The sequence below is a fragment of the Paramormyrops kingsleyae genome, chromosome 24 (genome assembly GCF_048594095.1).
Source record: "Paramormyrops kingsleyae isolate MSU_618 chromosome 24, PKINGS_0.4, whole genome shotgun sequence".
NCBI classification, from domain to species: domain Eukaryota; kingdom Metazoa; phylum Chordata; class Actinopteri; order Osteoglossiformes; family Mormyridae; genus Paramormyrops; species Paramormyrops kingsleyae.
In genome coordinates this window covers 10,495,103-10,518,132 of record NC_132820.1, presented here as the reverse complement: position 1 = coordinate 10,518,132, position 23,030 = coordinate 10,495,103, and the positions used below count along the sequence as shown (strand labels likewise).

Genomic DNA, 23,030 nt, shown 5'->3' with positions numbered 1-23,030 from the left:
ATAATATTCCGCGAGCGAGCCGTAAATGAGGTCTTCAATATGCATCCAATCTCCGCTTTCTTAATTGCCTTAAATGTGCAGTGCAATCATTATTCTTGAGCTTTTATTCCCAGGCGGACGAATTTGAGAGTCTGACGAGGAGGGTGCGGGGCGAGAGCTCGGAGGACTTCATGCCCCCCCGCCCCACACCAGGACAGCAGCTCCCGTCACCTGCCAGACCCTCACACGCACCCCACACGAATCACACGCACCCCACACGGCCGCCTGTCATGCAGCAAGGAGGCGTCATTTGCTCTGCAAGTCAACAAGACCAGAACAAACCAAAGGCAGTTAATTAAGGGGAGCATGCGGAGACTCTCGGATTTTGACCAGTGAATGTGCCCCCCCCCCATCCCCCATACCTGTGAGATGGAACTCTCTGGAAAAGGGGTGGGGCTGGGCGTTCTCAGGGTTCCTGTAGAAACCAGCCACTCACTGACTGATAAGTGGTTGCCCTCCCCCAGGTACCCAGGGCTACTGTTTGTTGGGGGGCTGTTTTGAATCCTAGTGTCCCTCACACTAGCCATGAACGTAAACAAATTATGGCACACACGTAAACAAAACAAGCAGTCAGAGAGCTTCTCCTACGGTCTGAAAAAAGAAAATTATGCTGCCAACCCCCCTCCCCTACCATCCCCCCCCCCCAATGTAGTGTTCACAAGATCGAGGATGACATCATCATGCTGAGGAGCCGTGTCAGGAAGTCGCAGGTGAGAGCGGCACGTCGATACGGGACGCATTCCGGTCCGATCTGCATTAATGTGTATGGATTTCCACTTAGTCGCATCTTAAATGCAGTGTGACCCCAATCGCAAAAGGTCTGACCCGCTCACTCCAGTTTGGTGGGCAGTAGGACAGACAGAAGCACACGAACCTGTAGCGGCACTAATTCCTATAAATATACATTGGCTGTTTGACCCAGCCCTGAAATGTAGGCGCTAATTAGCATCGCGCAACATGCATGATGCAACAATCGTGACTCTGTTAGTTATGCCTGCTAATGGTATTCATTTAAATATCATAGTTAATTTATATTGTGGCTTTATTAAGGAAATGTGTCTCACCACTAACACTAAGACAGACAGCCTTCTCCCCAAGGCAGCGCTAATCGCCGGCGTCTATGTGAGAAACGAATTTCAGCGAATGGAAGCGAATTTCAATGCCCCCCCCCCCTCCACCTTCCCGAGGGCCAGCGTTTCCCAAAACCTCCCGAGCTGCCGTCATGACTGTTTGCTATCAGTCAGGCCTGTCAGTTTTAATTAGCTCCCTGCTTTTATTGATGCTGATGATTGTGTGCCCTCATGTGGCAAAATTTAATTTATTCGCTCTGAATTCTGGAATTTTGCTTTTTTTTTCTTTCTTTCTCCCCTGCTCAGAGCTGAAGTGATAAAACTGGTGAGACGACCGGGTGCCTGAGCTCTCGGGGGATGTGACACCGGCCAGCTGGGGAGGGTGCTGCAACTGACGAGCCCAGCGTTAGCATTTAGCTGGGCGTCGGCTAATTGTGCTACATTTCCAGACAATCAACGTGCAAAGATTCGTGCGAGAATTATGGGAAACTTCGATATTGCTCTGCTACAACCACTGCTTAAAATATCGATTACGCCGTGATTTAATCTGTGCCCCAGTTCTGAATCAGCCTCACACACACACACACACACACGATAAAGACCCTCCAGCTATATATGTAGATATCTTCCCAGCTTCACAGGAGATGTGAATGGGACCGACAGGAGCCTCTGGAACGCGGCTCTGACATGTGATGGCCACCACGTAACAAGTAGCCTCGTCCCCAGCAGTCACGATCGACCTCGGACCAGCACGACCAGTGCCCCCTTCCCCGTGCCCCCCGCAGCCCAAATGAGACATTTATTAGCAGGAATCGAACAGCCCACATCACGGCTCACGACAGGTCCCCCCCGTCAGGTTGCCTTCCCGGCGCCGAGACGACGGGTATTAAAACACAATTTGCAACTCGTTAACAGAGCTGAGAAGGAGCTGTAAGCTTGGGGGGGGGGGGGGTGACTGGAGGAAAACGACTGTTTTCATGTTGCGGACTTCTCCCCCCGCCACCTCTCCATCGTCCCTCATTTCGCTAACAAGGGTTCGCTCCGACGTACAATGCAAGCATGACAAACACATACGCTTTAAACAGCCCTCTGAACGTCCATAGGCCAGGCTGCCACCTTTGGTCAGCCGGCTGGAGTGACATTCTCAATTCCGAGACCAGTCTACACACGCATGTAAATGTATGTAAGAGTTTTATTGCCTTGTAAATAGTCTCTAGGGTTTGCCATAAGATTTCTTGCATGAGCGTGAGAATCAGAAAGCATGACTTGGCAACCCTGTCCACAGGACTACCTGGCAAAGAGCTTCATTATCAGAATCAGCAAAGTCATCATTTACCTAAATGACACTAAAACCCTATTTTTAATGCTCCAAAACACATCAAGCCCGTCGATTTAACACGAAGATAAATTGCAGTTGGAATCGTGTTACGTATTAGTTATCTGTCATGTTCACCTTCATTAAGAGCATTTGACTGTATGGATGCATAATGCATGATAACATGTTACTGAGGATATTTAAATCTGTGTCTAATGGCGGTCTCTGTTGAAGTCTCACAAAGCAATGCCCTGGATCAATGTTTCCTAATCCGGTCCTTGGGGACCCACAGCTGGTCCACATTTTTGTTCCCTCCGAGCTTCCAGCCAGGCAAAAACATGGGTTGTCTGTGGATCCCCAAGGACGGGATTGGGAAACACTGCCCTGGACCCTGGGCTTGTCCAAGGCGGCATCGGGTGCAAGGCAGTGGAGTCCCGTACTGGAGGCCAGTCATTTGAATAAAATGACTGGTGAACCTGAGCATCTTTCTGGTATCTGTAGATACTAATATCCACAGTCATTCGCAGATCCTACAGCTTCCATGCCTTTTCCTGAATGGACGGTTACAGCCAGTACAGGTCAGAGTCCAAGTGGCGCCTAAAGCAAGCTTCACCATCGATACCCCTCGTCCGAGACAAAGGGAAGTCGGCTCGCTAAGTGGGCACCCCCTCAGAAGATGGTGCTTAGACGGTCACCTCTGTCACCTAATGGGTGACCGGCCTTGGTGTGACACTCCTCGTCGTGCTCGTAGTGACCTTTTGGTTTGTTTTGGTTAGATTATGGTAATACTGGCCTGTCACTGAGTAAAGGCATGTGGGCTTCTGGTTGGTTTGGTTACTTGATCTGTATGTCTATATTGGCTTGTCTCTCTCACTGTCAATCTTCCTGTCACCAGTCTGTTTCTCTAAGTGTCTTTCTGTCTGTCTGCCTCTCTGTGTTTGTCTCCTATATGTCTCTCTATCTCTTGTCTGTCCCTCTATCTCCAATCTGCCTGTCCCTCTGTCTCTCTGTCAATCTGTCAGTCTGTGTCCAGTCTGTCTGTCTCTCTGTCTCTGTCTGTCTGTCTCTCTGCCTGTCTCCCTGTTCCTTTGTGGATCTGTCTGTCTCTCTGTCTGTCTGTCTCTCTCTCTCTGTCTGTCTGTCTATCTCTCTGTGTGTTTGTCTCATGTCTATCCCTTAATCTGCAGTCTGCCTATCCCTCTGTCTGTCAATCTGTCTTTCAGTCTTTGTTCAGTCTGTCTGTCTCTGTCTGTCTATCTATCTCTTATATGTCTGTCCCTCAGTCTGTCTCTGGTCTATCTGTCCCTTTGTCTATCCATCTGTCTGAGTCTCCAGCCTCTCTCTGTCTCTATCTGCTGGTCTGTCTGTTTGTCTCTCCATGTCAGACCTTCCCGCGAGACCCAGACAGGCACAGTCCCCTCCCCAATCTGCATGGGGGCTACACCGCAGACAGACCACCTCCACCGCGTCTCCACTGCCCTCTCGGACTTAGGCGGGAGTCACCGCGGCAACCATGACTCCTGTCCCGTTGACAGTTCTTGCTTGTCTTAATCCACCACGTGAAACAGCCAGGGCCCTGGGCAGGGAAGTCTGGGCACACCCGTCTCACCGTGATGCCGACATTTCCATTCTGAGGCCTGGAGCCTCCTGTTGTACCCTTGAGAAAGGTTTTTGAATCATTTTAATAAAATATCCAGCTGTATGAATAGGTAAAATGTAAAAATAAAAATCCTTATACTCGCCTAAGGTCTTTATACCGCTACAGTCCCACCCACCTGCAGTTATTTCCTCTAAATGCCTAAGAAGCACCACTTTAAGACCTTGAAGCCCCCCCTCCTCCCCCGAGGTGCCTGCCCGGGGGGGCTGCATGTTCTTATTCATACCTGTTGATTAATCATTAACGAGTTCGCATTAGAATACATTCAGCTTGTTACATTTCTTGGGCTCCATTTTTTTCCTAAGTGTTCCCGAGCAGATATGAAGCACTAAGCATGTGGTGGAGGAGGTGGGGGGTGGAGGAGGTGGGGGGTGGAGGAGGTGGGGGGTGGAGGAGGTGGGCCTTTCAGATCACGCCGCTCTACCTGCAATATCCCGAATGTCCGTGTCAGCAGAATTCCGAGCGATTTTCTATTCCTTTAGTGCCGAATTGCCCGTGGGCTGGGAGGGGCTGCTTATTAAACACAGATATACCAATAAATTGTCATTAAAAATTAACGCTGGCCCCTCAGGGGTCACCAGAACCCTGAAATGTTATTCGTTTTTTTTTTTTAAATAACAGCTACGGACATCTTTGCAGGAAGACAAACAGTCCTTTAAATACTGGTTTCTGATTATACACAAAGAGTACGATAACAGAATATTTACCTAGGAACATCATTCCAGACCCTTAAGTACAGTTGTCCTCTGATCCATTCCCCCCCCCACCCCCTCTTCTGGGGAAGAGAGCAGCCACAAGCTGTCGTTTCTAATGTCAACTGGAATGGTGAGAAGCACTGGTAGATAAGGGCTCGTTTTGGGGGAGGGTTTTTTTTGGTGGGATAGGAGGGAACACCGTCGTTTCAGGCTTCACTGTGCTCGTCGGCGTATTCGCGTCACGTTTTTTAATACCGAAACGTCAGCTGACACTCTTAAGCTTGGGTGATGGGCGTGATCACATGAGAAACACAGATCGCTCGTTGGGAAACAGATTTGGGGCCTGTTAAAAAAGCGCATGATGACCATTGACAGGCCACTGAGAGAAATCACATTCATTGACATGCTATTATTTAGCAGTTGTTGCATATTATAGAAGCAGATACGTTTTAAGTTCATTTAAGTGCGAGTTTTACCAGCATGACTAGGTGATTCAATGGGCACTACTGGCACCTAACACCTAAAAGGTTGGGGGTTCGAGTCTTCAGCCTTGTTGGGATTTACACGCTCAAAGGCAGCCGGCACAGGCCTCAACCCCCTTCCTGGGATGGATCGCAGTGACCTTGCACTGGATAAGCAGTGTTGGGGAAGCTATTCACGAAAGTAATCCATTATAGACAGTTCAGGTCAGGAAAGTACAAATCCAGACCATGGTTTTGTTACAACCAACTAGTTGAGTACTCTGTTGTGACTGTGACTCTGCATACTTAACTGGTTGGTTGAAATGAAACCTTGGTCTGGATTTGTACTTTCCTGACCTGAACTGTCTATAATGGATTACTTTGGTGAATAGCTTCCCCAACACTGTGGACATACAGTTATAGTGATGGATGCTTATTTATCCAGGTAGCTTACTAATGGTTATTATGCAGTGGCGATTAGCACAGAGTGTGCTTAGCTAGCCAATATGTGGTTTATTACCATAAGCATAGATCTCTGCAATCTTGAAACCCAGTCCAATACGTCCTCGTCCTTCCAATAAGGACGTCCGCGAACGAGGACGTCGGCTAATTGCTGATAAATCAGGGACGCGTTCGGCTCCGGTGCTCGACCGAGCAAAGTACAGGTGACGTTTCGCTGATCCAAACGAAGGTGGAGGGGACACTTGGACGCGGTAAGTCTGGCTGCTTTGGCTGGAGGGGCAAAAAGGAAAGGAAAAATAATGACGGCGTTCCACCTGAGGGATTCTGTTACCGGAATTTAGAAGTAGCAGAAGGTTTAGCACCTTAGCTTTAGTGTTGGGTGCCTGACAGAGTGAAAGAGACCCTCACACAATGCAAACGACAAACACGGAGGAGGCGGGGCCATTGGCCCCAGCTGGATGCTGATTGGCCCCCGAAGTGCACACTCCCTGTCACTCACTGATTCAAAACATATCATTGGCTAATAATAAGGTTGGCCCACCTATAAGTATTATGACCCTCCCCCACCCTCAGATATCCTTGAATCACCCCTGCACTGCTCCATTTACGCGCTATTCACCCAGCAACGAGCGGCGAAATACAACCAATGAGGCCCTCGCTTTGTTTTTTCATAGCATTTTTTAAGCAGAAAAATATGCTTTTTCCACCCGAACGCCTCCTGAACGGGGAATGTGAGAAAACGTTAATGATTAAAAATTTGCCCGCTCCAACCATCTCGTGGGAACAAATTATACCAGGACTCAGGGGGAACAGCCTGAGAGCAGTAATTTAAAGCAGTACATCTTCACACTTAATAAATCACCTGTTGCAAAAAGAAACAAGGCCAGTGAGAGCATCCCAAATAAAGATGGGGCAGTAATTATGATGACTGATCAGCCAGAGGCTTCCCAGACACCTGTCTGTTGTGTAGGGGGACAGGGGTGGGCGGGCTGGGGGTGACAGGGAGCCTCACACCAGGGTCGACAGCCTGGATTTCTTCCCGGAATTTACTCCAGGTTATGAACAAATCAGAGATGCCAGCATCGGGTTCCCGATACTAGCAGTAGGGTGGTGTGTGGCTCAGCAGGTTATGTCTCTGTGCCTGTGATCAGTAGGTCGTTGGGTCAAATCCCATGATTGGTGATTCACCACTGGGGCCCCTAAACAAGGCCCTTAACCCCAATTGCTTCTGGCACTGTCTGACCTTGTCTTCCCAGTTGCTCTCACTCTAGATAAAAGCATCTGGCAAATAAATAAAACTAATAAATGTGATGAAGTCAGGCCTGGCGTGTGGTGTAGGTGCGATGCACCAAAAAAAGAGAAGCAGGCTGGACCTAGACGGCAGAAAAAAAAAGTTGAGCAGAAACACGGATGCAGAAGCACAGAAATGCACCAGCACATGTGACCCGTCAGATCTGAAGGACAATATCGTAAAGTCCTGAGGAGGTTGAGAGGTCACCTGACTGGTCATGAAAGGAGCTGGAAAGCTGCTCTGGTCTTTCACGGGAGACGCTCGCCTTCTGGGTCATCAATATTTAAATGGCAAGCTAATTATGAAAAATATGGGGAAACTCCAAGCGTGAATGTGAATCAAACACAAGGGATAAATAATGGATCAACTCTCCACCGGGGAGCTTTATTACGAAAGCCAAGGCCACAGGCTTGTGTGAGCGCCCCCCCCCCCGTTGTTTCCAAACACAGACCACAGAGAAAAAACTCTTTAATGTCTTCAGATGCCCCTGCAATGCACTGGAATCCCATCCAGGGTGTAGCCCAAACTTGTGTCTTGTGATGCTTGGAATAAGCTCCAGCCCCCCCCCCCCCCCCCCCCCCCGGTGACTGTTTTTGACCAAAGGGAGGCCCCACGCAAATGCATAGTTAAAGATGGTGGTAAACACCGCTGCTGGCCACACATTAAACACTATTTTGATTTCATTCGTTCCTCATACTCATCAGACCAGGCAGCTGCTGGTGTTATGTAAACTGACTGCACCCCAATTGGGTGTTGGTTCAAGTCCCCGTGAGATTCCCAGCAAATTCAGTACATTCAGATATTCAGCTGCATGGTCGGTAATGCATGGCACTGCAGAAGGTTCCAGCAAGGAAGCAAATGCATCACAAAAGGACTGTATGAGATGGCAGGCAGGATTTGGGGGGGGGGGGGGGGGGGTCGCGGCTGGGGACAGCAGTCGGGGAGAGAGACAGTCAGGCTGCATTACGCTCGAAATTAATTCAGGGCATTTGTAAGCGGCAGTCATATGGCAAAGGGCGTGGCCTGAGAGTAGGGGGGGCATCTGGCAGTAGTGGGGCAGGGATCGTTTTGCAGGGGGGTCCCCAGAGCCTTTTTTGGGGGATTCGTCTGTGACTTTATCCATTAATGAACTACTCCTCTCCCTGCAGCATCAGCAGAGCAACGGGCACCGGGGGGCCAGGCCGGCTCGGCAGGGAGGCCAGTGCCACGGGGGTAATGAGGGAGGCCATGCAGGTGGAGCTGGGCTGGGAATGCTGCTGGGACTACCTGGGGGGGGGGGGGGCAGGATGATCAGCCGGGAAGCAGAGAAGACAGGATGGAGGAGAGCCGCAGAAGGTCCTGTGAGTGGCAGCAGGCACTCAGAGCACCATCCTCCCACCAGCAGGGGGCGCCCATTTACAATGCGCCACCACCTGGGGTCGCCCTGCTGCCACCCATCCCAAGAATAAGATTGATTTGGCTGCGTTGGTGGCACCTTTGGGGTGCTGACAGACGACTCTGTTTATAGGCACAAGAGGGGGTTAAAAAAAAAAATCATAAAAAACAAAACCTTGCCAGAGCGCAGAGCTGGGGGTCCTGGGTGGGGTGCGGGGGGGTGGGGGGGGGGGTAACTAAATCTGGGATCACTTCCCTTCGCCAGCTTTATCAGGTAACAAGGGGGGAAGCGGAGGTGTCTTTTGCTAATTATTAATTTAAAAGATTTAATCCAGCTCTCGAGAAAAGCGGATGGAGCCTAAATATCGTTAAATTAGATTTCCGCTGAGATATAATAGACCTTAAACGAAGTCTTACTGCTAACGACACAGGGCTACCACCCGGTTATAATTAGCGCGCCATCATTTTGGATTTTTTTTTTCTCTTTTATTTGCAGGTGCTGCTGAACCGTTTTGGGGGAAGTGTTCGGGGGGGGTCCTATTTGAATGAAATGGGGGCGGCAAATTAGGGAAAGGCGCCGGGAAGTGTTTCGAAATCACGCAGGAAGTGGGTTAGACGAGCGAACAGGACTATCTGGGTCTCTAACTTAAGTAACGAGAAACGTAAACGCTGCCGAGAGACAGGCCCCAGCCTGGATGTGTCCACTTGTGGGGGATTAGTCTTGCTGGTTTCGCCTCCTTTCCGTTATGCCTCATTTGCATAGTAACGGCGCCTCCTCTCTGTGATGATGTTTGGCTGAGGTGAGGAATCGGTCCCTCGGAGCGTGGCGCACGGCGGAGCCCGTCACCCTTGCGGGGACGTCGCTTCTTCATCCGCCGCCACCATTAAATCCATCATGGCGCGGGAGAAATGATGAATAAATCAAGTACACGCCGGCAGATGCGGACCGAGTCAAATGCCGACTGAAACATATAACGTAGCGCTCCCTAGCTAAAACGTGATCGCGGCGCTGCACCGGCGGGGAGTGGTTTGAAAATCGGTGTTTTAAAATGGAGGGAAAAGGCAGTCTTTGTGCGTGTGGAGTCTACATCCTCTCCCAGGCTTGTGTGGGTTTCCTTGGGGTACTTTGATGTCCTCTTCCAGGCCAAAGGCACACAGTTAGGTGCTGTCTCTAAATAACTGTGTGCATGTGATTCACTGTGTAAGTGTGAGCCCTGCGATGGACTGACATCCTGTCAAGGCGTGTATACAGGGGTGGGACCACAAGCTGCAACCTGATTGGCTACCAGAGTTCCGATTCAGCCGATTCAAAAACCAATGATAAGGCTAATGATGAGGTTAGCCTCTCTGTTAGAATTGCGGACCCTCTTATGCCCTCCAGAACTCCTTGAGTCACCACTGCGTCTCACCCACCAACTTCCCCTGCTTTGTGCCATGTGCAGCCTGAAAATGGGCCCACCCTCTTCTGGATAAGGAGTTGAAAGATGGAGGGATGACTGGATGGATGGATGGAGGGGTGACTTACATGAAATCATGTCACGCCTAACATAAGACCCCATTGTCCATAATCGCCATTCCCCCATTCCACCTAAGACTCCAATCAACTGAAAATTGTTCTGTGGTCACATGTCTGGTGGCTGGTGTTCTTTCATATGGGAAGTGTAACACACTGAGACTGGGCAACAGAAACGGTGAAAGGTGCACAGAATGCTATTTTACTGCTAGTCAAACAGCTCAAATTTGATCTGAAGAACATTCTCCGAAAGTAAACAGAAGTGTTCCTGGTAAGAAAGCAGCTGCTGTTTTTGCTCTGTGCCTCTTTTACTGTTACTGGGGTCAGAAGATGACTTTCACACCTCCCTAAAACGAGTCTCCACGCCCTGTCCTCCTCCCGCATCCCTTTTGATCCCTAACCACCCTTCAAACCATGTGTTTGCATGGGGCCTCTGATGTCTTGAGGGCCACAAACAGTCACCACACTAAATGTTAAGCGGTCGGCGATTATTTAGGAGACCCCGAAGTAGAATGTTCCGCTGACCAGGTAGCTAGCTGCAATTTTCCAACTCTATCCTTTATTTTGTTTTTCAGACATGGGGGGTTTGAGCAAAGTGACTTTGAGTGGGACCCCAGAAGCAAGAAAACCGCCCAAAACCTCAGAAGTGTCATTATTCCTAGCTTTTCACATGCGTAATATCAGCTACACTTCACAACATTTAGCATTCAAAAGCTAGGATAGCAGGGGCTGCTCTGTCCTGGACATTCAGCGCCAGTAGAACATTAGCAGTACTTCGGTTGGGCAAAACGGCCAGATTTTGGTGTGACTCCCTTGGTCAGGGCAGACCTGAACCTATCCTCCGGTGCCAATTTAACCGACATCACTGTCGTTAGGGTCTTTGTGCTAATGCTAATGTTTTTCCTCCCACATTCTGGCAGACAGTAGCTGGAATTGGTCTTTCGCAATTAGGAAACTGGGCAGTGAGAGTCGACTGGCGGCACTGGGGCCCCATCTGGGCCAAGGCCCCGGCCTCCGCCGTTCGTCCGACGGGCCCCTGCCTTGGATGAAATGCTACAGACCGTTACAGTGAAAACACCGGTTTTAATGAAGGCGTTAGCTGCGGCAGAGCCCGCCTGCTGTCCACAAGGATAAAGAGAATAGCGGATGCCGGTGAGTCATCGTACCCGGTCTGGCCGCACCGACTGAGGAGTATCAGCAAGATCCAGACGCCGGGGACGACTGAGATGAGCTTCTGAAGCGGCCCGGCCATGGCGAGTCTGCTCCCGCTCCTGTAATAGGGTGGGGGGGAGGGGGAACAGAGGTAAACATATACAGGTAAACATTCTGATGCCTAATTAGTGTGTGTTATTGGTAGATTTCCTGTAACAGGACAGAGCTGCGGTGATTTTAGGGTTTTTTTAAGGTAACCATAAGTCAGATGGAGGGATTGACCTTATCATTAGCTAAAGATATGTTTTGAATCAGTGAGTGACAGGGGAGGGGAACTCCAGGGACCAATCAGTGTTCAGCTGGAGCTAGTGCCTCTGTTAGCACTATATCGACCAGCCAAAAGCGTAAAATGTACCAGCATTGAAAGCCTGCAACCAGCTGAAGGCGAGGAGGGCAGCGGCAGATAGCGGAATATTTAAAAAACAGCCGCTCCCGGTGAACGCTTACGGCGAACTGGAAGCTCGGAAAGGTCGCGACTTCGACCGGGTGAAACCAGAGGAGTAGTTTCAGGGCACGGTCGGTGTTCACGGAGGGACATTAGGTTACATCTCCTTGAACCCATACGAAATAAAGCTGACCTCTTGCAGCGTCCCAGATGAGTCACGGCCAAACCGCAGGCCTTTGTCTTCCGGCTTACAGAAAACACCTCACCCACCGGCGGAATGGTATTACACCGGGAGAGACTCTTCCAATACTACTCCGGCAAAACCTCTTAAACAAAACCCCTTTGACTGGTTGCGGGTAATTTCATAGTGGCCAAAAACACACGATCGTGCCGCAGTGTTTCTGCCGCAGAAACCCTGCTGATGAAGGCTAAACAAAATCAGATAATATCTCTGCCAGCTCTCTCCGTTTTTGCCGTTAAAGGTCATAAGATTAAAAATAAAAGCCGCGGTTCACTGCCGAGTTGTTCCTACTGCGAAATTAAATCCTTCTTGGGCAGTTGTGCTGCTCCCCATGGGACTGGGGAGTTTGGCGTAGGGGCGGGAGGCGGAGGAATGCTGACATAATGCGAGCTTAAGAAGCGTGATAATTTGGCTGGCGCTAACCTGAGAAGCTCCAGGATACCGTGTCTGGCACACCGCAAATCGGCTGTGAACCCCACCATGTCGGCCTCATAATAATCCTGACACAGGATGCACTTTTATTTTTTTTCCCCAGTTGTGCATAATACGGACGAAAGAATCTATATGTCTGATTGGAAGATTTCTGACTTTTCCCCAAACTGAATTATACAGCTTGCAGATTTACCTGTAAATGCAGCTGGATTAGATGGAGGGCTAGACCACTGGATTAGATGGAGGGCTAGACCACTGGATTAGATGGAGGGCTAGACCACTGGATTAGATGGAGGGCTAGACCACTGGATTAAAAACTGGCCCTGGACTTTGGGGTCTCTTATGGCCGCACAGTAAATTTTGTTGAGCGGGGGTAAATCCCCTATGATACCTTTTGTCTGCTGATACATTTCGCCAACGAGTCGAGTGGGGGTGGCCCGCATACCTATTGACCAACTGCGAAAATGTCTGGTTTACCAGGTCACTAGTCCGGCCCAGGTTGAATATTACCGGCAATAATTCAGCTAAGATATCGCAGTGATTCAGTGGGCAGGCCAGCTGCGTACCTCCAGGGTCAGAGGTTTGAATCTATGTGTGGGGAGTTTGTATGCTCTGCCCAAGCGTATGTGGCTGTCTTTTAGTGGGGTTACTCTACGGGTGGCTGGCTCTGTGTATTTAAATTGCCCTTGTATGTGTCCTGTGATATCCTTCTCGGGATAGATTCCCAATTCACCGCTACCTCATACAAGATGAACTACGGAAGAACAAAGAGATGGAATTCGACCACGGATTAATGCTTCGACAGCCGGAATCCACTGGAAAGTCGACTCGCTTCCTCCCAGGCAGTCTCTGTCCATCCACGTGACTGAGACACACACTTAGACAGGCCACGAGTGAGACTGGAAACAGCCACAGCGCCCCTGTTAACATCATCTTCCCGGTAAATAAATAATGTGCACAGAGCAGCGAGAAATCGAGAGGGGGGGGGGGCGACTCTTGAGCCCACGTTACGCCACGTCGTGCCCCTTGACGGCACCATCCGCAGGCCGACTTTGTCTATTTTTCAGTGTTCGGGCAGATCGTAGAACTCGCCGGGCCCTCTCCATCTCTGCGGAGAAGCTGTCAGTCGACAGACAGTGCGGGGCCCGAGTCCATTTCTGCGCGGACAGGGGGGAGATGAACGTCTCACTCTGGCAGCTTGATGAACTGTCTGCCATGTACCTTATTTACCTTTGGGCTGTGTGTGTCTGGTGGGGGGGGGGGGGGGGGAGTGCACACCTGACCCTTGTTCCTGGTCATTATGAAACCCAGAATTAAATTTTATGTATTTGATGCTGCCCATTTTGGTTGTGTGTGTTTTGATCCTGGTGCCATGCCAGTACCAGCGCCCCCTGCTGGCATGTTTTATATTCCCCTCCTCTTTCACCCCACCATAGGGGAAAAACCCTGTCCTTCTCTCTCATTTCCTGTGTCACATTTTTCTACCCAGGAGCAAGTATCACATCACCATCTTCCACATCATGTGACCAGAAACGGCCTCACTCTCCTACAGGGGGGTAATATTTCGAACTTATTTGAGGGAGGGGTACCACCAAAGCACCCCTGAACAATCCTATCTTCCAGGTGTCATCTGGATGACACTCTGGGTGGAACATGGTCATGTGACCTGGGAAGTTACATGGCTCTTATATAAAGGGTCGGTAAATCTGTTTGGTCACGGGGGAGAATTTGAGAGAGCTCACACCAGATCATCTCACATTCTCCCAGGAGGGGGGACGTTAGACACACCCACGCCACACCCCATATGCCGCGGTAACTTGCTGCTGATGTCACAATCGGTATTCGGTTACCATGGTGAAGCATTGCATCACAGTGCATCTCATGGAGAAGTAATTAGGGACCAAGGTGCATGGCTTGCAAACAGATCCAGAATCTCCAGGCTCTTGGGAAGGGGTTTGGGGGGGGGTGTGTGACCTGTCACGAAGCCCCCCTTCCAGTCTGCTCTGGCTTCCACCTTTTAGCGATTCGCTTTAACGGCTTTCATTTTATTAATGAGCCGATATAAAGACTAATTCTGGATCGTTAACCGGGCGAGTCTTTATGCTGGCAATAAAACCCGTGACTCGCCTCCCTCGCCAGGAGGCGGAAAGAGAGAAAAGAAACATTTCTCCTACGCCATAATATCCGATTGGAGATCAGCATCTCAAATGTCAGGAATCCCCCCCCCCCCCCCCACACACACACACACACACACACACACACACACTTCCCCGATAAGCCAGAGCATGCGGCACGCCTGGACGCCCTGAGAACCTTCACAGACCCACTCAGCCGCGTTAAGAGACTCGCCATCTCTAGGACAAAAGACGGGACTTTAACAAAATGGAGCGTGAACGTAAAGAGGCTTTTCTGAGGACTGTTTTCTTACATACAGATGGCAGGTGCAGATCCACCTACACACACACACACACAGATTTATAATACATTTCCTGCAGTGACTTATCCCACCTCCACTCCCCCTCCTCCCCCCCCCCCACATAAACACTTTCTACATCCTTCCATTTACCTGTTTTCTCTTTCATTTCACCAAAGAGTATATTTCACGATGTTTGTTCCAGAGCATTGAAGCAGTGAGGCCAATCTTTGCAGTAAGAGCAGAAATAATAACAGACTGACTCCTCTGACTCTTCATGAATATAAGCGCACATGCAACACGTAACACGTAACACGCAACACGCCCAGCACGCGATTATTATCTCTAATGTCTCTCAGGAAAAAGGTCATGTCTCTGAGCCATGTAAGCCAGTGTAGCTGCCTCCTACGAGCTGAAAAATCTTTCCCCAAAAGGCAATTTGCATGTTTGAGATCAGACTAAAAGCGTATGGCTCACAGAACACGGCGGTCCAGCCGCCGGCCGCAGCCGTGAGGCCCAGCAGCTCCGCACGGCGCGTTCGGCTTAGCGAGCACGTGCCCTGCAATGCGACGTCCCAGCGAGAAATTAATTTCCAATTAACACGCCTTCCGCTAACAAGCTTCTGTCGGCGAAGGCAGCCGAGCGTGCGGAATCTGGTGTCGCCAACGGTACTCAGAGTTGCGTGGACGTTACCTCCCTGTACCTCTGGGGCAAACCAGGGTGTCGACCACACGGCAAGCACCCCCGCATTTCCCCACACCCTGACGTGCATGCACGCCTGCACGTCTCCTTCCGTCGCCATTAAAGACAAATCCCATATTGCTGGAAACTCGATTGTTTTGAATTCGGTGAGTAGTCTGCGTGTGACTCAGGAAATCTGCAAACATTAATAAGCTAATAAATATCATTAATAGCTGTCCTGCCCCCCTCCCCCGGGGGCGGCGATTGCTGAGTGGATGTGAGGTATTTTTACACTGCTCGATGATTACACAGCCTGCGCAGTCTAGCCGTGCGTCTTGGCATGTTTTTTTTCCCCATTCAGGACTTCATGCACTGTGTAAATAAAACATCATCTCAAACACAATCAATTATAACCACGTTACTCCGGAGCGAGCTGACCTGAGCGTTTGGAAACTTCAGCAGTTGTGACGTACAGAACAGGACAGCGAGACCTTGAGACAACGAACAGAGCTGCCCAACCCCCCCCCCCCAACCCCCCTACACTCTGATTTCCCGGCGACAAGAACCTGGCCACGCCTCTGGGGGTAACGGCACGTACGGTGTCGCCCTGTGTCTACGCAGCCGCCGGCCCTGAGAGCGGGGGCCGTCATTAGCCTGACCTGGGGGGCCAGGTTGCTGTGGTGACGGCATGAGCCGCGCAGAGCTGGCCTTCTGGGGAGTCATGTTGCCCCCCCCTGCGGATGCTCGGAACAGGGACCGTCATCGAGACAGGTATTTAGATGCTCCAGTAATGGGGAGGGGGGAGAGGCATGTGTGTATGGACCGACTGGAGAGAAGACACCACATTCTCCAGTGTACTGCTGTGTATCTGGTTCTATGTATGCATGTGTGCGTGTCTGTGAGTGTGTGTATATGTGAGTGTGTGTCTGTGAGTGTGTGTATCTGTGAGTGTGTGTATATGTGAGTGTGTGTCTGTGAGTGTGTGTATCTGTGAGTGTGTGTCTGTGAGTGTGTGTATATGTGAGTGTGTGTCTGTGAGTGTGTGTATATGTGAGTGTGTGTCTGTGAGTGTGTGTATATGTGAGTGCGTGTCTGTGAGTGTGTGTGTCTGTGAGTGTGTGTATATGTGAGTGTGTGTCTGTGAGTGTGTGTATATGTGAGTGTGTGTCTGTGAGTGTGTGTATCTGTGAGTGTGTGTATATGTGAGTGTGTGTCTGTGAGTGTGTGTATATGTGAGTGTGTGTCTGTGCACACATACCTCATGTGTTACCACCTAACTGTACATGTCTGCCTGCCCCACCTCAGCCTCACGCCATCAGTCGGGCCCAAAGCTGCTGTCGTCGTGTCCCGCGGGCCGCGCTCAGATCAGATTTGTAAATTCACCTTTACGAAATCACCTCTCTGAATCAGCCTTTCTTCGGGCAGATGCGCAGATGCCCCCCGCAGCCCGATTCAGGTCATGACTCCTCATGACTCCTCATGGCTCCTCATTCCCCCGCTTCCCCTCATCCGCTTCCACCTGCCTGTGTCTTTCCCGTCATTTCCCGCAAGTGGATAGAGGAGCGCCCCCCCCCTGCATTCCAGAGCACCCGCGGATGTTAATAAATTAAAGCAGTTCAGACCGATCCGCACTCCGCACACAGGGGGCCGGCAGAAGCAGGAACCGGGAGGAGCAGGAGACAGAGAGAAAACGCCCCCAGAGAAAAAGGCGATGATGTCACACCATGCAGAATTTCCGGCCCTCCTATGGCGAAGTCGGAATGCTTTGGATGAACGAGGGCGGATCGCGTGACTCTTTGGTGATGAAGGTGGGGGGGGGGAGGGGAGGCGGGCAATCCCATTTAAAAGTGTTCAGGTACAATGTTTTACATTCTGAACACGACCTGAACGCCCACAGATTGAATCTGCCCCCCCTCCCTCAAATGCGATCAGCCAGCAACCCGACCTGGTCTCAGAGGGGGGTTTTAACGGTGGCTGGGGGAGGGAGATTAGGAGGCTAGAGTGGGAAGGGATATGGCTTCTGTGTGGTGGGACAAGGGGACCAGTCACTGCTGAACGGGGGGGCCTGCGGGAATTGGGGGCAGGTTAAATGCTAGACGCCTCTCAGGTGAGCTCAAGCTGATGTTGATGGACAATGACGGCCATATTGGTGCCATACGCTTTCGGGAAGAGGGTCCCACAGGGTTGTCAAGTTTCCAGGATTTCTGCCATGATCAAAAATGGTAGCAGGTTCACATCCCGGCGGAGCCAACTGTTGTACCATTGACCGCGATGCTTAATCTGGAAGCGACAAAGTGCCAGACTGTGTGATCTTGGTGCAACCGCTCCCGACACCAAGCCGCTGCGAGTGAGCGCCGCGATCTCGCCGCCGCCCGTCTGTCACGGGTTCCTTCCCACCCCCGTTTTTCATAAAAGCGCCATCAACGCATCTCGCCAATGCCTTGTCACCACAAAGCAGGGGGGGGGGGGGTGCTTGAGCGTGCGACACGAGAATTACAGCCTGGGGTGGGGGGGGGGGGGGGTGATGGAATCAGTCATCTGCCACGCGTGTCACTTTGCGTTGGCGCGACGCTAAATACCGCGGGCGCTGTGCAGACGAGCGGCCGTCACCGCAGGACGCCGTCCCCCCGTCTTCCGCGACGCCCTGAGTCCGTCTGACTCCGCGATGTCCCTCGTCCGGATGCTCCCATGCCCCTGTCCGAGCCCTGAGTCATCAGCGACCCCGGCGGCCGCTTCCGTCGCCGATGATGCGCTCCTCCAGTCTGCGCCGGGGAAGATAATTGTAGATCTTAGAAGACGCAGAGGCACACAGATTGAGACGCTTCTTTCCGGAGCAGAAATGGCAGAAAAGACAAGCTTCGGAGTCGTGGGGAGGGGATCCGAATGCCATTCTCTGGGAAGCTTCTCCACCACAGAGCCGGGTCGGCACAGATTCCGCTGGGGGGGGTCTACCGGCAGACACGCAGACTGAACTCAGCCCCCCCCCCCCCACCCAGGATACGAATACGGTGACATTCCCAATCCCGAAAACTGGGAGGGGCAGACAGTACCCCTCACTACCTCTTCCTGGAGTCCAGCTCCTGAGCAAGAAGCTCGAGGCCACCCCCCCCTCCATTCAAATATCCCCCCCCCAAGTTTATCTCCCGACAGACGTCTCTCTAATCATGACTCACGGGCAGAGGCAGACAGAGCGCACCGTTGGGCAGACGTGCCCGGACCCACGGACCCCAATGGGCGTGGCCGGTCCAGGTCACAGAAAGAAGGCTCCGTAACTCCCTCTCCCTTGAGTTGTCATTTGGCAATTCCCCCCCCCACCCCACTACCTGGGTTAACACTCCACGTAAGTCAGCCTAAGAGGCTGTATTTAACAGGAATGGCCCCAAAGGGCCACAGTGTCCCTCTCTGAGTGACCGGGACCTGCTGGCTCATAAAGGCATGCTGGACACAGGCGATTTCGGAGACACGCCCTTAAAGGACACGGTTTCCACAGAGCCAACCTGCCCCCCCCCCCCCCCCCCCCCCATCCCAATGCTGCGGTGGCGGACCGTGAAAAAAAGGGCGTCGTCGACCAAAAGGACATCCTGTCAGCAGAGTGAGTGGACGACGTGGTCAGCGAGTCACCAGCATGATCCAGACACATGCGTTTAGGGGGGGGGAGTGGTCCGCAGGCAGTGTAGGGCAGGGGCTCTGTACATCCACAGCCAGAGGCCCTCACCCCTAGGCACAAAGCTGCACCCAGAGAGCTGATGTGCCCAGGGGTGTCAAAAAAAAGAAGATATTAAAATCGGGTATGACTAACGTGAGCCCTAGGAGGAAACACATCTCTCCCCATCCCGTCGACACGTGACAGACTTGGGAGCTCCAACAAGCTTCTGGACTTCATCTCCAACGACAAGAGCTACAGTACGAAATAAGTTAATCGCATTAACGTCTCCTGTACTTGGGAATAAAAGACAATAGTTTGCCCTTTTTCAGCTGCGACGCTCACACGCGAGATCTGCATCTCATCCCGCGGGCACAGCCAGCCCGGGGGCGTTAACAGCGAGTCCACGCCTTGTTTGCCTTATCTGCGGGTTACAGGTGACAGGGGACCATTCGCGAGCTCCTGCCACCCTCCCTGCGGGAAATGAGACCTCCCATACCTCGGCGGGGCTTCGGGCGAATGGAGAGATCTCGTCGTGCTGATTTTCGGTGAATTATTCACAGGTATCTCCCGCTTAATTACCTCCAGGCTGCATTTCAGTTTTGCTTTTCCGGGAAATTGCTTTACAGTCTTGCACTCGCAAGTACACTCTCAGACGTTTACAATCATATTCGGCATGTTGTCTTCCAGTTTCCATCCCCTTGGGATGTTTACACGCAGATAAATACCTTATACGCTTTTAAAAGAGCTGCATTAATTTCACGTGCCCCACCGTTTCATTGCAAACCCCACATTTCCATGAATTTGTTAAATATTGAAAACTTTTATTGTCATCTTAATAAGTAAGCAGGCAAATACAGCCGGGAGATAATTTTTTCCCTTTCTATCCTTAGGTATATAAATAAATGGACTATAAGGAAGGATTGCCGTGCAATGAAAGCTGTTGATTTGAACGGCGTTTGCATGCGAACTAACATACATGCCTGCTAACGCGGCTGTATGTATACAACACCCACAATAAGACAGTATGACACAGAGAAAGCCTTAAGATGTGCAGGAAATTGTGCGTTTTTGAGCGTCAGTAACTGAAGGGGATGCATTCAGACAGTATCTAACATGAAACGGCAACGCAGCACATGAGAAAGGTATAGACATACATTATATGCACATGTAAGCGTGGCTGCTCATCTCCCTGAATCACAACTGGGCATTTTAGCTGTATTGTGCCTCTTTCAAACATATGGTTGTCAAATATCCCTTTACATCGGCATCAGTCGTATAGCATACATATTAACCAATTCCTGCACGGTGTCCTATGGGATCCGAAGTTCATCTGTGACATTCAACATATTGCGGAATTACTGCATCTCACAGACCGCCTAAAAGTACGCAATTTGCACTGATCACAAACGAGATGAACAAGTTTGCAGGGTTTCTGCCAAGGTGATCTTGTTGCAGTATTCAAAGCGTTCAAAGCACACTTTAACCATTTTTTTGTCGGTGACAGGTAAAGTGTCGCCCAGCTCTGTACTGCCGAAAAAGTGAACGGAAACAGGCACGTTCGTTTCACGTTTGCTCTTTAAATCCACCGGCTAGTGTCGCATTGCCAAACGCATGATAGGACGCGTCCTAAAAACGGGCACATCGGACAGGTGACTCCCGATCCCCGGCTGCAAAATACCACAAACTGGCCGCGGTGGCACAGATCCGGAGCCTTTTTACACGCATCCCCACCGGATGTCACTACGTGTCCCCCCGGCATCACCCAGCACAAGCCCCCCAGCATCGTCGCCTGCGCTTCTGTAGCGGAGAAACCTGTTAAACCTGCAAACATTTCACAAGCAGCACGGAAACAGACGGCAGGCTGCTGTTCAATGAAAGCATGTACTTCATCACGATGCCATTACTTTACCTGGGGGGGAAGGAAAAAAAACCCTGCCCGTATAACCAGCGTTATCACTACAGTATGTGTTTTGTGACAGAGCACGACACGACAAATCGCCGCTCATATCTATAGCAACCATGCAGGAAGATATAAAAAAACATATATTCTCACCAGGAAAAAAAAACAGAATCCCCCGGTTTTTGCCGTTTTATTCTTCCCGGGATCTCTTGTTTCAGTGCCTGTCTGGCGCAGCGTGTTTTCCTGTCGCGTCCAACTAGTTTTCCCAGCAATTCTTATTTGTCCGGAGGATTTTGAAGTGTTTGCTAAAGATGCTGAAATGAGGGGGGGGGGGGGGGGGGAGGGAGGACGCGCCGTTATCACGGAGAGCCTGCCCCCTTCGAAGTAACCCTCCCGCCCCCCTCCCAACCTCCCTCCATCCATCCCTCCCTCCCGTGACTGGAGGAGGGTTTAAAACCCCGCCGCCCGGGACCGCAGTCGCAAGGGGAGCGGCGGGGATGCGTCCTCAGAGTCCCGCTGCTCTTACATTTGTCCCTGGTGTCTTTATCCCTGTTCCCTGGGAGCCCTTAGTTGTGGGAGGGGGGCGTTTAACACGTGTTTTCTGACAGAAATAGCGCAGCAAGTGTCAACGTATTAGACAACGGATTTATTTAATTAACACGCCAGGACATTTATCACACCCTCGATTGGCGCGTCACCTAGCATATTTAACGCGTTAAAGCAGAATAGAGTGTGATCGTCTTTGTCATTTGGTTGCCACATTTATAAATGGCAATTAGAAGTAACTTATCAAAGGCCCAAAAAAGTATTAAGAAAGCTAAAGAAAGGGTAAAAATCGATAAAACAAGAAACCACAAATAACAAAACCACAACAATTCCCGCAGAAGGTTATAAAAACGAAAAATTAGTTTGCACTGTATTGTGACAGGCAATATAAAGCATGGTAATAAACAACTATGGCTGTTTACCAGTGATTTATTTAAGAAGAAGACAACTCCCTTTTCAGCCCAAATAACCGTCATTCGCCAACAATTTCACCAATATTTCATTCAGGATCTTATTACACTTAAATGTCATTGGTGGGTAGGCTAACACACTGGATTAGAAAGTGGTTAAAATTTCAAGGAAACTTGTCCAAGATTTAACCTGGGCTGTTCTGTATATCCTGCTGTATGGAAGGATTGCGTGCATGTGTCACTATGGATAAATGCATCATTCAGGCAGGTAATGGATTAAGACAGGGCGGTGTCATCTTACCCTGGACCTCTTTCTGGATCCTTACATGGGGACTTTAATTTCTGCAGGGCAGGCATACCACGGTTTGTAATAACGTTTTTGTGATGCTCCGTTTCAAAGCGACTTAGTTTTTACGGATTTACACAGAGGGGTCCTGGATCCATGAGCTGGCCTGGTCCAGCCTGCTGAGGTCCTGAATTGGATTGATAGCCCTCCGTCTTCTCTAGAGCGGCTCGACACTCTGCACCTTCAGAACGAACTTGCTACGGGGCACCTCTGGATTCTCAAGAGACGCTGCTGTAAGTAAGGAGCTGAGGCCAAGCCGGATCCTGACTGAGGGCGGGAATCTACTTTAGAAGACATACTGAGCCAGTCACCTCGCTCTGATAGGATAACAGCGTGTCTCCCTGTGTCTGAGATCTGCAGTTTATCCTGCACATGAGGACCGGCTATGCTGGTGTTTACAGAGACTTTGTCACTTTGCAAGTTTAAACTATCATAATTACTTTTCAGATCCTGTCTCTGAAATCGATTTAGGTTCCTAACCAGGGGCAACGGGGGGGGGGGGGGGGGGGGGGGGGGGCTAGGACGATTCCAAGGGGCCCTATAAAATTTAGAAGTTTCCGGGACTGGTCTGGAGTCTGGATTGGGGGCCCAAAATCTCCAGCAAAGCCCCTGTTCCTAACTACAAATATATTATAATTTGTCTTCCTTTTTTTTTTTTATTTTAACCTGACTAGTTTGGACTCTATTATATTAACTTTTCAAAACACGTCTCTGAAATCGATTTAGGTTTCTAAGTACAATATATTTTTAATTAGGCTTCCTTATTTTTAATCTTAACCTTAGCTGCTACAGTATGTACAAGTTTAGACTACATTATAATTACTTTTCAGATGCTGTCTCTGAAATTGATCTAGGTTCTTAATTACAAATATATATTTTAATTAGACTTCCTTATTTTTAATCTTTACTTAGGCTACTTTTTTTTTTAAAAAAAAGTGTTC

The 23,030-nt window shown here is 50.3% G+C and overlaps 1 protein-coding gene across 1 annotated transcript in view; it reads right to left on the bottom strand.

Annotated features, from left to right (window-relative positions):
* gabra3 (gamma-aminobutyric acid type A receptor subunit alpha3) overlaps positions 1–21,105 on the bottom strand; it is a 67,554-nt gene extending 46,449 nt beyond the window's left edge. The window contains exons 1-2 of the mRNA XM_023844760.2: positions 20,941–21,105; positions 11,044–11,148 (exon numbers count right to left, since the gene is read on the bottom strand). Coding sequence (XP_023700528.1) covers positions 11,044–11,129 — 86 coding nt within the window. The 5' untranslated portion in view covers positions 11,130–11,148; positions 20,941–21,105. The remainder of the gene's footprint in view (positions 1–11,043; positions 11,149–20,940) is intronic.
* Between the last annotated feature and the right edge of the window lie 1,925 nt (positions 21,106–23,030).